At 34.4% G+C, this 13,630-nt stretch overlaps 2 protein-coding genes across 2 annotated transcripts; one reads left to right on the top strand and one right to left on the bottom strand.

Moving 5' to 3' along the window:
• Positions 1-1,467: 1,467 nt before the first annotated feature.
• Positions 1,468-3,347, top strand: LOC116778945 (homeobox protein prospero-like). Its single transcript, XM_061529787.1, has 2 exons — positions 1,468-1,614; positions 1,729-3,347. Exons 1-2 carry the CDS (start codon positions 1,545-1,547, stop codon positions 3,189-3,191), a joined length of 1,533 nt encoding a protein of 510 aa, XP_061385771.1. The 5' UTR covers positions 1,468-1,544; the 3' UTR covers positions 3,192-3,347.
• Positions 3,348-3,738: 391 nt separating this feature from the next.
• Positions 3,739-13,077, bottom strand: LOC116779033 (probable peroxisomal acyl-coenzyme A oxidase 1). The gene is made up of 13 exons (XM_061529822.1): positions 12,835-13,077; positions 12,415-12,577; positions 12,059-12,227; positions 11,828-11,951; positions 11,490-11,734; positions 11,244-11,404; positions 10,924-11,086; positions 10,589-10,779; positions 10,119-10,262; positions 9,945-10,050; positions 9,609-9,761; positions 4,314-4,430; positions 3,739-4,040 (listed from the first exon to the last, which is right to left on the bottom strand). Exons 1-13 carry the CDS (start codon positions 12,956-12,958, stop codon positions 3,897-3,899), a joined length of 2,004 nt encoding a protein of 667 aa, XP_061385806.1. The 5' UTR covers positions 12,959-13,077; the 3' UTR covers positions 3,739-3,896.
• Positions 13,078-13,630: the final 553 nt, after the last annotated feature.

Genomic DNA, 13,630 nt, shown 5'->3' with positions numbered 1-13,630 from the left:
AAAAAATTCACAGTAATTTTTCCTATTTTTCTAGAGCCAACGTCACTAAATGGGATATATGCATAAGGTTATAATTATGTTAAAAAAAACAAGTGCCAGATAAAATGGAAGAAAGTGGAATACCATAAATAGGAGACAATTAAAATGTCGTAGCTGCCGCCACTAACTAAATTTTTAGGTTAACAAAACTTCCCCTAGTCATTCCACGATTATCATAAGTAAAATTCATATAAAAAAAAATAGGTACATGGGTAGACATGTCTCAGTAATATGATAGTAAGATTACGAAAGAAAAAGAAAGGAGTAAACTCATTCTGCATTCTCTCTGCCTAAATACGAAAAGTAGAAACAGAATAGAAATTCAGAACAAATTCGTGAACAAGCCAAAAAAAATGACCTGTGTATAAAACTTTAATTACAAAAAGTTATAAGAATAACGAATGCATGAACATAAATTTCTTCTTTTAATACATATCATTAGACATAAATAAGTATTATGTTTAACATACATAGCTGTTTTTGTCGCTATTACTACACAAATTCTCTTAATGAAGGAAGTAGAGGATGTTATAAATCATTAAATCAATATATTTAATGTTACCGGCAAGCAGTCCATCTCGATCAAAAAACCGGTACGTAATTTATCGTTGTCATACTTATCTCGCAAATAATTAGCATGATACAGGCTAATTTCACAAAGCTACAGATTATAAATGTTTTAATCAGGTTCCTTTTATAGCATAATCATATTTTATTTCTATAATAAATAACCTAATTTTTTCCGTTCACACAATTAAAACGTAGCGACGGTGGAATTATTTTGAACTTTAGATAAGGAATAGAATATGAGGGAGATACGAGACTATTTGATGTTGATTTTTACTATTCACGATTTGAAATGCTTCAATATTATAATCTTTATAACATTGTTATGGAACAAAAATACAGAAAATACTATATATTCCTAATACGTAGGTAGTGATATCTTTTATCTCAGATCCCCAGCGAAAGTTACTTATCAATGTGATCCCTAAAATAAAAATTAGACATAAATATGTTTAATTAAGAATTTCTAACATTATAATCATTACAGGGTGCACAATATCTTAATATGTAAATTTGTTTAACAGTTAAATACGATAAATACTTTTTTAACCTACGTACTTACAAGTTATCGATTCATATTACTTAAAATTCTTTTTAACCAACTCAACACTTATTGACATTTAATGCATTAAAAATATCACATTATAAAGTATGTTTCTAACAAGTAATTAGTAATAATCGTCAAATAAATCCTCATTATTAAAATGCGGGGTCGTTGCACCTGCATTTCAAACTCAAGTCGTAACAAAAACTGAAATCTCAAAAATCTCGCTCCAGACAGCCAATTAATCTACCGTAACCTATCAACTAAAATTACGACAGGCGACTGATCAAGGTGAAGTTCACGGCTTCTAGGCCAACGAGAGGTGAGCGAAATTAGTATATAAAGTCGGAGAAATGCTCTCACTTCACCCACTCAGCCTTCAGCATCCGAGAACATGGTACCCAAGCTAATAGTAGCCCTATCGTGCTTTACCCTCTGTTACTCTAGTCCTGTCATTTTAAATGGTAAGTTGATCACATCCATATTAAATAATATACACGTTATTAAAATCTTCAATCGACATTGTAAATTATATTTAAATTTTAGAATTTAAGCTTACGATCTTTACGCATTTTTAGGTTACCTATATCGTGATGGACGAGCCTATGTAGTAGGACAGGGTTACACGAATAACTTCGGTGGTAAAGCAACAGGTTCAGCAACAATCAATGGTGGCGTCATACAAGCCTACGGAACTGCTTCTACTGATGACCAAAATCCACTAAACAGGAACGTGGGCGTGGACGAAGCTTATCCCGGTCAAGCTGTAGCTAAAGCGGAAATTTACGACGATCCTTCGAACACCTTCTATGGATCGGCCGATCCAGTGTCACAGAATGTTCCGACATACTACGCCGTGCCCGCCCCGGCCACAATATCACACGAACAAAATTTCAACAATCCAGAAATAACTTACGAATTCCCCGTCCCTGGATCACTTACTGCACATTCTTCGGCTGTGGTCGAGGGTGATTCCGAATCATCTTACACATCTGTTCAATCTGACGGCTCTGGCTCAGCTGAATCCTCGGCGGATACGCAAGGCATCGGAAATTATGGAGTTACGTCATCTAACAGTAAAACACTCGGCAATGGATACGGATCTGCCTCCTCAAATATTAAAAACGGCTACTTATCAACTATTTCCAAAAACAATGGATTCGGTTCTTCATCTTCGCAGTCAAAAACTGGTCTCGGATCTTTGTCATCTGAAACTAGAACAAATGGTGGTTCCGCAACTTCATCAGCAAATCGAGCTTTAGAAACTGCTATAGCTACATCCAGCTCTCAAGGTTCCGGATATGCTTCTTCAAAAGCAGATCTTAACACTCTAGATGGCGTTCCTGTCAGCTCGGTAAAGACCATCAACAAACAAGCAGTTTCATGGAAATTTGGCACACGTTACAATGTCCCATCTAATGTTGGTCAAGTGTATGCTACCAGTCAATCAAATGGGGGCTCATCGAAGTCTTCTGCCCAAGCCGATAACTTCGGTACCATAAAGACCAATGCTGATTCCCAAGGACATGGAAGTGCAAATGCGAAAGCTAATTTAAATGAGGCTGGATATCTGAACTCCAATACTATGGGCAATGCTAAGTCGACAGCAAACAGTAATGGTGTTGGATCCATCAACACCGCAGCTAGCTCTAACGGATTTGGATACGCCAATTCTGAAGTCAATGCCAATGGTTTTGCTAAATCCACAGCTAACACCCAAGGATCGCCGTATGGTTCATCCAACGCTCAAGCTGATATTAAAGGAGGATCCATCTCGTCTTCAGCTAATAGTAACGGATTCGGTTACGGCCAAGCTACAGCCAATACTGGACCAAACTACGGCGCCAATAGATACAATGTTCCAGCCATCCATCCGTACTTTGGAGGTTTTAAGACGGTTGCTGACGCTAAAACTACTGGCCAAGGGTCTGCTTCTTCTTCCGTCAGGACTCAAGGGGTCCAAACTGGCTACAAAGTTGTCAAATCTTCAGCCAATTCGTCTGGCGACGGCACTGCTGAAGCCAATGCCCAAAGCCTCTAATAACCAACGAAGGCAGACCGCATCAAGATGACGTACAAACTTTTGCCATAATTTATATTGATTTATCTTGATGTATTTGATTATTTAGAATTAAGTTATTTATTTATTATATTAATAAGTTACAAATTTATTTTAACAATAAAACATTTTCATATATGTTTTTTCTCAATTAAACTCCATTATGTTATTTAAGATTATCGCGTTTTAAGAATTAATTTTGCATAAATAAGAATATTATACACCGGTCGCGTCCATAGTTATAACCGACATAAACCAGAGGTTCTATATTCATTAGTGTATATTTTTAATGTGATCGCGTTAATTTTTTTTAATAGCTTCAAATTCTTGCAATATAAGTAGAAATTTGACGAATTTTAATACGAAGTTGCTGATATGTTTAAAAAAAAGTAACATATTTCATTTGTATTCTGTTTTTTATTCCATTTTCAATTTAGAACATAATAATTCTTTTTACAAACTATTCCAAGATCCTTAGATTTTCAAAATTTTACAACAAACACTATGAGAATGGCAAATGAAAAAAAGATACCTTTTACCAGAGTATATATTAACATGAATACGCATAAAAAACAATATATGTAACACCTTGATAACAAATGACTATGTTTATTTTAAACAAACCTTTTTAATTATAATAATACATCAAACTAATTATATGTAATCTCAAATGTCGTGATTATTTTTTTAAAGTTTGCCCCGCATAAAGGGCTTAAGATATTTGTGGAAAGTGTCGTTCACAGGCTCCTTGTTGAGAGGACTTTTCATTGCTTCTTCCATGAGACGTTCGTACACGCGACCGTCGTACGAACCCAGCGTTGAACAGAGGACCTAGGATTAAAACACGTGAAAATATTTATAAATAATACTATTGATATCACATTAATACTGTGGATTTACAACGAGGAACACGATTCGTTATAATTTAATGTAATATTTTACGATTTTAAAAAGAAATTGGTATGTAATAAATGTTTGTCATCAGTAATCTCATATAAACACTGAAATCTTTCGATCTAAGTTCATATTAAAAATATTTATATTAAACAATGGCGAAGCCATTTAGGTTGCTAAGTAAGTTAATTATAAAATAAATAAAATCACCTCATCTCTAATGTCGAAAGCATCGACCAATCCCACAGCATTTGGTCGCAAAATCTCCAATAGATCTTCATATCGCCTTTGCAACGCTTTGACATCTCTCTCCGATATTTGAGTATACTATAAAAATATTATTAAATAAGCGAACAAGCAACTAAAACAATTTTATATATTCTAATCGTGACACTTGTATTCAATTATATATAAAAAAAAAATATTTAAATTGGTAATAATTAATACCTAGTATCTTACAGAAAATAAATTAAAACCAAACTAATATACAATCAAATATCTCTTTTTTAAATAAATAAGTAAAATTTAATAACATCCTAAAACATTTCTTTTTTTATATTAGTTAAAAAAAATATAACGTTCGTTATACTCTATAACCAAAATGTCGGGTTAAATGTCATTGATAAAACGATGTCTGTATAAATCAGCTGTAGTCGATCGTTTGTTTTTTCAATTTCGATACGGACCATTGACCTCATACATAAATAACTGTAACGAACTGTGTACGTCAGGTCAGGATGTAAAACTAGCAACATTGTTTAGGACTAGCTGGTGCCTGCGGCTTTGCCCGCATATTAAACCCGCTTTGAGTTACGCGTTGTCATAACCATGAGTTTTCATTCGATTTTTCGAAGATCCCTTAATCAGATCTTGCCGTGTTGACAATGAAACTACCTCGGGATATTGTTTTGATTAGAAAAAAATTGCTATCAGTCTTTAATTGAAGGACTAAACAGCATAACAAAGATTTAAACGAATTGTGAACTTTCTCTTTTTAAATGTCAGTACAAATATCTTATTTTGCTCATTATTACTTTACCTACTTGCGGATAAAATTTTTAAACCATTCATGAGATCAAACGGAATAAACAGACAGACAAAAAGTCAAAAATTACAGTTTTGATCTTAAATTTTAAGGTGCCGTATTCGTTAAATATAAAGCTGTTTATTTAAAATTACAAACAGACACCACAATTTTGTTTATTAGTATAGATTTGTTAAGGCTAGCATATATTATTAAAAAGTTCACGTCAAATCTAAGCCGAGCAATGTTTAATTTATTAGTAATACATTTTAAACACACTTATAATTTGTGTAACAATTAATTGTGGTTTGTTGTTTTAAATACTGAATAAGGTCTAAAATTTATTTTCTAAATATGTTTGTGTCAAATCTAGTGTCATATTAGGTTATAAACAAAATTATAATTCAGCAAATACGTATCTATAATCTTTGATTCGAAATATAGATAAAAGAAATACATTACACAAAGAAGTAATTTAGATGCAGTCAAATAAGCGATGGTTATATCGATTGCAATGAGTCACGAAATAATCGCGACCCATATCGATAAATCGATTTTTTGTTGTCCAGATCATATTCACGAAAAAACAAAATGATGTTCATGCTAGTGACCCCGTTATGTTACGTTGTTAAAAAACCAAACTACAAGCACTGACATATTACTAATTCCTGGCCAGTTTTCTTTGACATTTAAATTTATAAGTTTTAAAAAATAAATATTTTATGTGTCTAAATTATACGATAGATGAATTGATGTTTGTGATTCAACTAAACAACTCGTTAATTAATAAATGACACGAACTATAAAATATAATTTATATCAAATTAAAGATTTAAATCATTTAGCTTGATTAATAGAATAATAGGATATGTTATTCTAATATTATATTTTTACGGTTATTTATAATGAACACATAACCGACAATCTTCGTGGAAATATTTATTAACTACTAGCAAACCCGGCGAACTCCGTTTCGCCACCAGATGGCTTCGTTTTATGTAACGTTTCGTTTGGTGATTAAAAGATGAAGAAAAAAATTTTTTTTTTTGTTTTATATTTGAAATGAAAAATTTTATTTCATTTCACAACAGTAATGAATTCATTTCGATTAAAAAAATTAAGTGTTATTTAGTTGAACTTCTCTAAGTAAATGAAAGTGAATCCAAAGTAAATACTGAATCGAAGCGTTATACGTGTCCGCAAATTATCCGTTTCATTGAAGTGCTCTTTGGTAAACCACATTTTTTGTTTTTTGGTCTGACGTTAACACAAACAAAGCGGATGGTTTCCCAACTCGTGAACACGCAACGTATAACTGCCCATGTGAAAAACGATGATTTTCTAAATTTATCCCGCAAACACTAAGCGATTGGCCTTGCGACTTGTTAATTGTTATTGCGAACGCAAGGCGAACTGGAAATTGCAATCGTTTGAAGTCAAACGGAAGATCAGTCGGAATGATTGGTATTCGAGGAATACATACATTTTCACCTGCGTACTTTCCGTTAATAATGGTTGCCTCAATCAAATTCGGCATAAGTCTTTTTACCGCAAGTCGAGTACCGTTGCAAAGTCGCGGTGGATTCAAATTACGCAATATCATAATAACTGTACCAACTTTGAGTTGCAAGTTATGTGGTGGAAATCCTGGTAACTCCAGAGAGTTCAAAAACTCCGTTGGATAATGTACTACATCATCGGGATTTGTTATGGAATCAACGGATTTGTATGTCACCAAATCGCCATCGATTTCTGATTGAATGGTGAAATTCAGTGCGTGTACATCATTATTCTTTGCGGCAAGAATTGCTCGTTGACTTAACCAAGCATAATTCTGATAATTCTCACTAATGTTTGGGAAAACATTTTCAATAAGACCTAGTTGAGAGTCTACAAATCGGCAAAAGTCGTTGGTAAGAGTAATTAATCCAGATGTCGCATCAACTGGGACTTTTCCATTTCCAACAGCTAACAATTGTTTTGAAAATTGTGCAGCACTTTGATCATTTTGAATTTGAACTCTCATATTAGTGGTTAGCTATAATGTTTTTACGTTATTCCATAAAGGTGATGCCTTCAGGCAAGCATTCAATTCATCTGCAGGCGTTCCACGGGGAATTACTGGCAACGTCTGCCTGAAATCGCCTGCCAACAATATCATCAAGCCGCCAAAAATGTTGTTATTTCGCCGAAGATCCTTCAGTGTGAAGTTAAGTGCTTCAAGTGATTTCTTATGTGCCATTGTGCACTCATCCCAAACAATGAGCTTGCATTGCGTCAACAATTTTCTCATTGCACTGGATCGGGAAATATTGCATGTTGGAGTCTCAATTGTGTTTAAATTGAGTGGCAACTTAAGTGCAGACTGTGCAGTACGACCGCCATCTAGAAGAGTCGCCGCAATTCCAGATGATGCTAACGCCAAAGCTATGTCACCTGTTGATCGAATAGTGGCCAAAATCAATGAAATGACAAATGTTTTCCCTGTTCCTCCATATACGTCCAGGAAGAATAGACCACCAGTATTATTGTCCACCGCTTGCATTAATGTTTCGTATATTGGTTTTTGCTGTTCATTCAGCAACGGCACATTATTTTGAACGAATTCCTGCAATGTATCAACATTGTATTGCAGCTCTCGATTTAATTCTTGGTTGAATGCATCGTGTATCGATCGATTTGGTGCAATCATTCCTACTTCAATCAGTAGCTTGTTTGCAATAGTCAAGCATTGATCCTCAATCAGAATCAATCCTTCATTGTAGATTTCATCGGTTATTTGCATGTCAGGATTATTCGTTTGAATGCGCAAGCGATGCAAGATATATTCACATATGTCGTCTTTGTATTTGTTCCATAACTGAATTGGTTGTGAAAGAAGACATGTGGTGATGATAATTGCGAACAGCGTTCGTATTTGGTACGCATTTGATGAAACAACTGAATCCGCAAGTGTTAAATCCCAATGAGAATCGTTCTCTAGCAAACCCATTTGTTGACATGCTTCTCGATATGTTTGGCATTGGTGGCCATTCACAGTTTTCAAATGCGCAAATGATTTTGGTCCACGTACATTTACCAACAGCAGTCGCAAATAAAAACATTCATCATTTCTAGGATGAACAGTATACATGCGACCTAGTGCATCAGTGGAAAACACCTGTGGCCAATCTGGAACTGGGGTTCCTTGTTTGCGACGTTGGAAGTTCTTTGTTGATTGATTCCAAGTGTAATACTTGGGCATTTCAACGTACATCAGCGTCGCTGCGAATGGATCTGCTTCACACATTGCAAAGAAGCTAGTCAATGTTGTCGATGGTGGTCTCTCAGCTCGTTGTGCTGCATTAGCTTCAGTGAAGTTAAAGAATATGGTGTAACTTTTGATCGTGTGTGTTGTATCTTTTACCTTGCAAGTCGGCATGAAGCCGCCTTCTCGAATGATATTAGCTCCAAAGGAAGTCATGCGAAAGCAGTTATTGTATTCAAGGATGTGTTGAAGAAAATGGCTGGAATCGGGATCACTTCCATCGAACAATGGTTTCAGTGGCTGTGGTGGTGTAAGTAATGGATCCAGTTTGACTTTTCCACTTGCGCAGCACAATCCAGCCGTTTCTCTTTTGAACTTTAACGCATTGCAATATCGGCATACAGTCGTCATTGGTCCAATATTTAAATTTTCATCGTCACTGTAGTTCGCAGTGGGATCATTTTGGAATGCCAAGCGATTGTATGATGCCAATGATCTTCGTGTACTCACGCGTTGTCTCAATCGGGCATTTTCTCTTATTATATTTTGTCTTTCTTCGCTTAAGTTCTGTGAATACACTTGTTGCTGACTTGCATGTCTTGTGCGGCGGCCGATGTTCGCACGTCGTCCTCTAGGCATTTTTAACTATGGGCAGAATGGTGAATTTAACCTCAAATGCACGATCCACATAATTTACACAGTTCAACTTACCACCTTAAAGTCAAATACCTGCTGTTGAAATTGAATAAAAATGTACACAATACACGTGATTGATTTGATGGTTTCCAATTAAAATGTTAAGAAACGAATAACTTATTTTTTTTCACAATTTCACACCGGTTTGTCACATGAAATTAACTGAGAAGAAAACAATAAGTAGCTGTCAAACAATGTGTCACGCACCGGCGCCATCTACTTAAAATATTGGTTTGTAGTACATGCTATGTATCAGAGATGGCGCTGTATTAAAAAATTATTTCCCTATTTTCCCGCATTTCTATTGAAATTATTCCTGAATTTTCTTTGCTATAAACCTCACGGAGCCCGAGACCTTTTCAACAAATGCAAAACTGTGGAAATCTGTTTGTGCGTTCTGGAGTTATAGCGTCAGGAAGGAAAACTCGACTTATTTTTATATTATAGATTTTTGATATTTTTTCTTCTGTGATATTGTAATTCATTTCCTATATAAATCAGAAAATTATTATTATATGAGTATTAAAAATATTGTTACCAATAGTAAGTCGCCAACTTTCTCCAGTGTCCAATAAACCATATACAACTCTAGGAGTTGATGCAGAACATCTCTCAGGGGTGATGACACATTACGCGCTTGCTTTTCGATTTGTTGTTTGTATATCGCTAAAACTATAGCCCTGCCATGTGCCTGCGGTTACAAACAATTTAAAAGGCTTTTTAATGTCGTCGTATAAGTTTAAAAGGAATAAAGTTACTTTAATTTAAATATATGTAAATATTTGTATAAAATATTTAAGATTCTTTCTTATATTTAAATTTCTATTCAATTCAAAAACTGTTACTGTGTATTTATATACTAAATAACAGATACCTCAGCCGCAGCGATCAGTTGTACTGAAGCTTTGTTCCAGGCATCTTCGTAAGATAAACCAGACTTCATGTACTGCTGAAAACTTGCCACGCTCGACGCTAGTTTGCTGTCATTTAGAGGCTATTAAATATTTATCATTTATATTATTATAAAAGCTATAAAATTCTAACATACCTTCTCGATACAATCTGGAAATTTCTAACTATTCCATCAAGTGAAGCGTCCCATTTGGCTGCTAATGTTTTGTTTTCAATGTAAGACATTGATGGACTCAAAGGTTGACCCCTAGCGGCTCGGTCCCAAGCTTTCACAAGAGACCTATAGGTATTTTTTAAACGTTATTAAGAACAATTAAACAGTTTTTGCATTGAGTGACTTTAGAAATAGCAATAATACATGTTAAATAAAATCATTATAATAATTTCAATCTTATAAGATAACTTCTACAGTATCATTAAAATATGTTCAAAGTAGAATAATACTTAAATTTATAAACCTTATATCGGATAAATTTTTATTGATTCTTCGCGAATTTCATCCTTACAGCCCATTAATTTCTTGCACGCTGTTACTAGCACTCAAGAGCCGTAGACATAGAAATACATAATATATAGACACATATCAGAAAAGAAATTTTTATATACCTGGCTACTTGTAACAATAGCACTGTATTCTCTCCCTCGTAAGTCATGGTCGCAGTGCATACTCCATACAGCTGCGGCAGGTTGGAAGACAGCATGTACCCGTGACCGCCGCAAGCCCGACGACAGACTTCCACCAGGGAAGTACACTCCGACGAGCTCAACACTTTCAGAGCGCAGGCCAGCACGTGCAGCTGTTGCAAAAAATAGACATTAGATATGTCCTGTGTGTTCATATTGCTTGTAAAAAACATGGATTATTTGCGTTAGAGAACACGCAATTACTCATTGGACAATATGTGTACATACATTTTTTTCATAATTCTCAAATATTATACCTCAGGCAATGTATCCAGTTGACCCTTAGTGATGTTCTCTTTAACAGTGTCAGACACGTCGTAGAGCCAACGAACTGTAAAATGATATGCGTGGCTGGTAGCGATAGCGATCATCAGCTTGTGCTGCTGCGTCACGTAGTCCAAGATTTGGGGTTCCGGTTCACTGTAACCAATAATAAAATAAAAATAAGAACAACAGAAAATATGGACAACTATTAAACAACAAAGATGAAATTAATGGTATACAGCGAAGATAGACCTTCACATGTTTATTGAAAGTTATTTTTTAACTGAGTAGTGCAATAACTAAGTTTCTATACCCAGGTTTCATTTGCGATTGTCTCCTGACAGCAGCATATCGTACGGCGATGGTAGATGCTGACGACAAATACTTGGCCACTGTATTCACGATCAGCACACGGACATTCACCATCGTATTGTACGTTAATTTGCTGTTTGGGGACGCTATAAATGTTCCATCCTTGTGAAAAAAAAATTACAACAATAGTTACACATCTTTGATCTAACAATAAGCTCCAAGTACAGTCAATAGAAAAATTGTTTACCTTCAATACTTGCGCATTTTTCATGAGCATTCTGTCCCTTGGTATTCTCACATTTTCAAAACCAAGGAATCCATTATTCACTGTGTTAAAACCCAGTTTAGGTCCAATTTCCCCAACCTTTATCCCCGGGAGAGGCATGTGTGTTTCTTCATCCCTTAGCTGTACCATAAAAGGTTGCATGCCATAGCACTTGTCCTTTATATAAAGTTGTGCCATAACAATAGCGTAATTTGCAGTGTGAGCCACTGAAACAGAATTCATGAAGAATTTGGTTTCTGTAGGAATTGATTTATTATTTCTAATTCCATATATTTATTATATATAAAAGGTGTGCTTACATCCTCCAGGCCACCACTTATAAGAAGTTAAGGTCGGACTGTGCAAAATAAATTCTTCAGTTTTTTCATCATAAGTTGCTCGTAATTCTAAACCTCTCAAAAAGGTCCCATGGCCCAATTCAGTCTGTAAACAGAAAAATTACAGTTATTTCTAATTTATCTCTACATAAGTTTATTAATTTTATAGAAATATTCGTGGATAGATTGAAGGAGGGACCAGGGTTATCTTACCTGAGCATAAGTCCCTATAATTTCCATATTTCTTCCCCTTTTAAGCCAATATTCCTGTTGTTTCTCATTTGCCTGTCCTTCAATTGCCATCAAGAACATGCCTGAATGGAGCATCATCGGGGAGTTGTCTTTCGTGACAGCTAATGATACCGTGTCCCGAAGAATTGCTCTACAAGGCAATATTATGAATATATGTTATTGTCTAGTAATATATACACTTCCTTACGTATTTAACCTGACACTCATATGGAACTCAATCCACGAAGAAAAGGCTAATATTTTTTATCCAATGAAACAAACAAAATATTCTGTTGTTAAAGACTTCATATTTTACTATTAAAATAAAGAATACCTACTTAATCTTTTCATCAATAGGTTTGTCTCTCAGATCATCATACTCTAAAAGGGCTCGATGCAATTTTACACATTTTCGTATCACGTTTTCATATTTCTCCTTGTGACTGAGATATTCTTCTGGTATCTCATCCAAGAGACCCTTCGTACTGAGAACTTTATTTTCTGGAAAAATCGTTATAGATTATAGAAGCATAAAACAATTTTGTGCCTGATTAACAGTTTAAATATAATGGCGGTGACAAACATTGCTATCAGTGTTTATCAGGCACTTTAATACTTTGTAATGTGACGTAACAAAAAAATTAACATAACCAAGCTGTCAACATCAATGAAAGTCAATCGTAGAACACTGTTTTTTGCCAAAAATACCTCATTCATTAGCCAATTTTAGAAATTAAAGTATAAAGTATTCAACATACCTAAATCCCTTCTTCGTCTAGTGTTTTCGTATCCGTCGTCTAACAAATAAGTCAGTTCTTCTATATTGAACGTGCATTTTGCTCTCTCTTTTCTTAAATCCTCGTTCTCTGTAATCGTCGACATGTCGCTTTTAGGACTCACCGCATACGTACTGGAAGATTACGTACGATAAATAAACTTGACAGCAAATTGAATATTTTAAAAAGCAACAACAATGACGCAGCTATGTTATCAAACTAATGATAATGTTCTTGATATTCGTATTGCTTTAAGAAATCCATACTGTATGTATGATCAAGGATTGTTGTGTGGACATATTTTTATAAAGAATATTTGACCTTCAAAATACCTACAACTTTACAAAATATGTACGCATTGATATTATATTTTTTTTGTTATAATTATTAACTATTTCTTTATTTATTATTCATTTGGTAGATAGAGTTAAAGATCAAAAGAAAAGAGAGTCAATATTATAAGGTGCAATGGGTGTTTAAATGCATATGTATAATCTATATGTTCTTATGTACGTTATGTTTAACAAATAAAAAAAAAATTAAAAACAAGTAATAAAAAAAATTAAATGACAAATGATAATATGCAGACATATTCCTGTTTCTTTTTTGCTTGCAATATCATTTATCAGCTATAGATAAACAAATTATCTTGAATACGTAAACGGCGTTTAGTGCAGAATTGAGATAGAGTAGTGACTGAATGTAGAAAAGTGCATAAAAATGTATAACAAATTAAAAGTACTTTCTCAAAAAAACATAGGACAAAACAACTCATATT

The sequence above is a fragment of the Danaus plexippus genome, chromosome 6 (genome assembly GCF_018135715.1).
Source record: "Danaus plexippus chromosome 6, MEX_DaPlex, whole genome shotgun sequence".
Classification (NCBI taxonomy): domain Eukaryota; kingdom Metazoa; phylum Arthropoda; class Insecta; order Lepidoptera; family Nymphalidae; genus Danaus; species Danaus plexippus.
The sequence above is the reverse complement of the archived record's forward strand: the minus strand, read 5'-3'. Positions and strand labels throughout refer to the sequence as shown.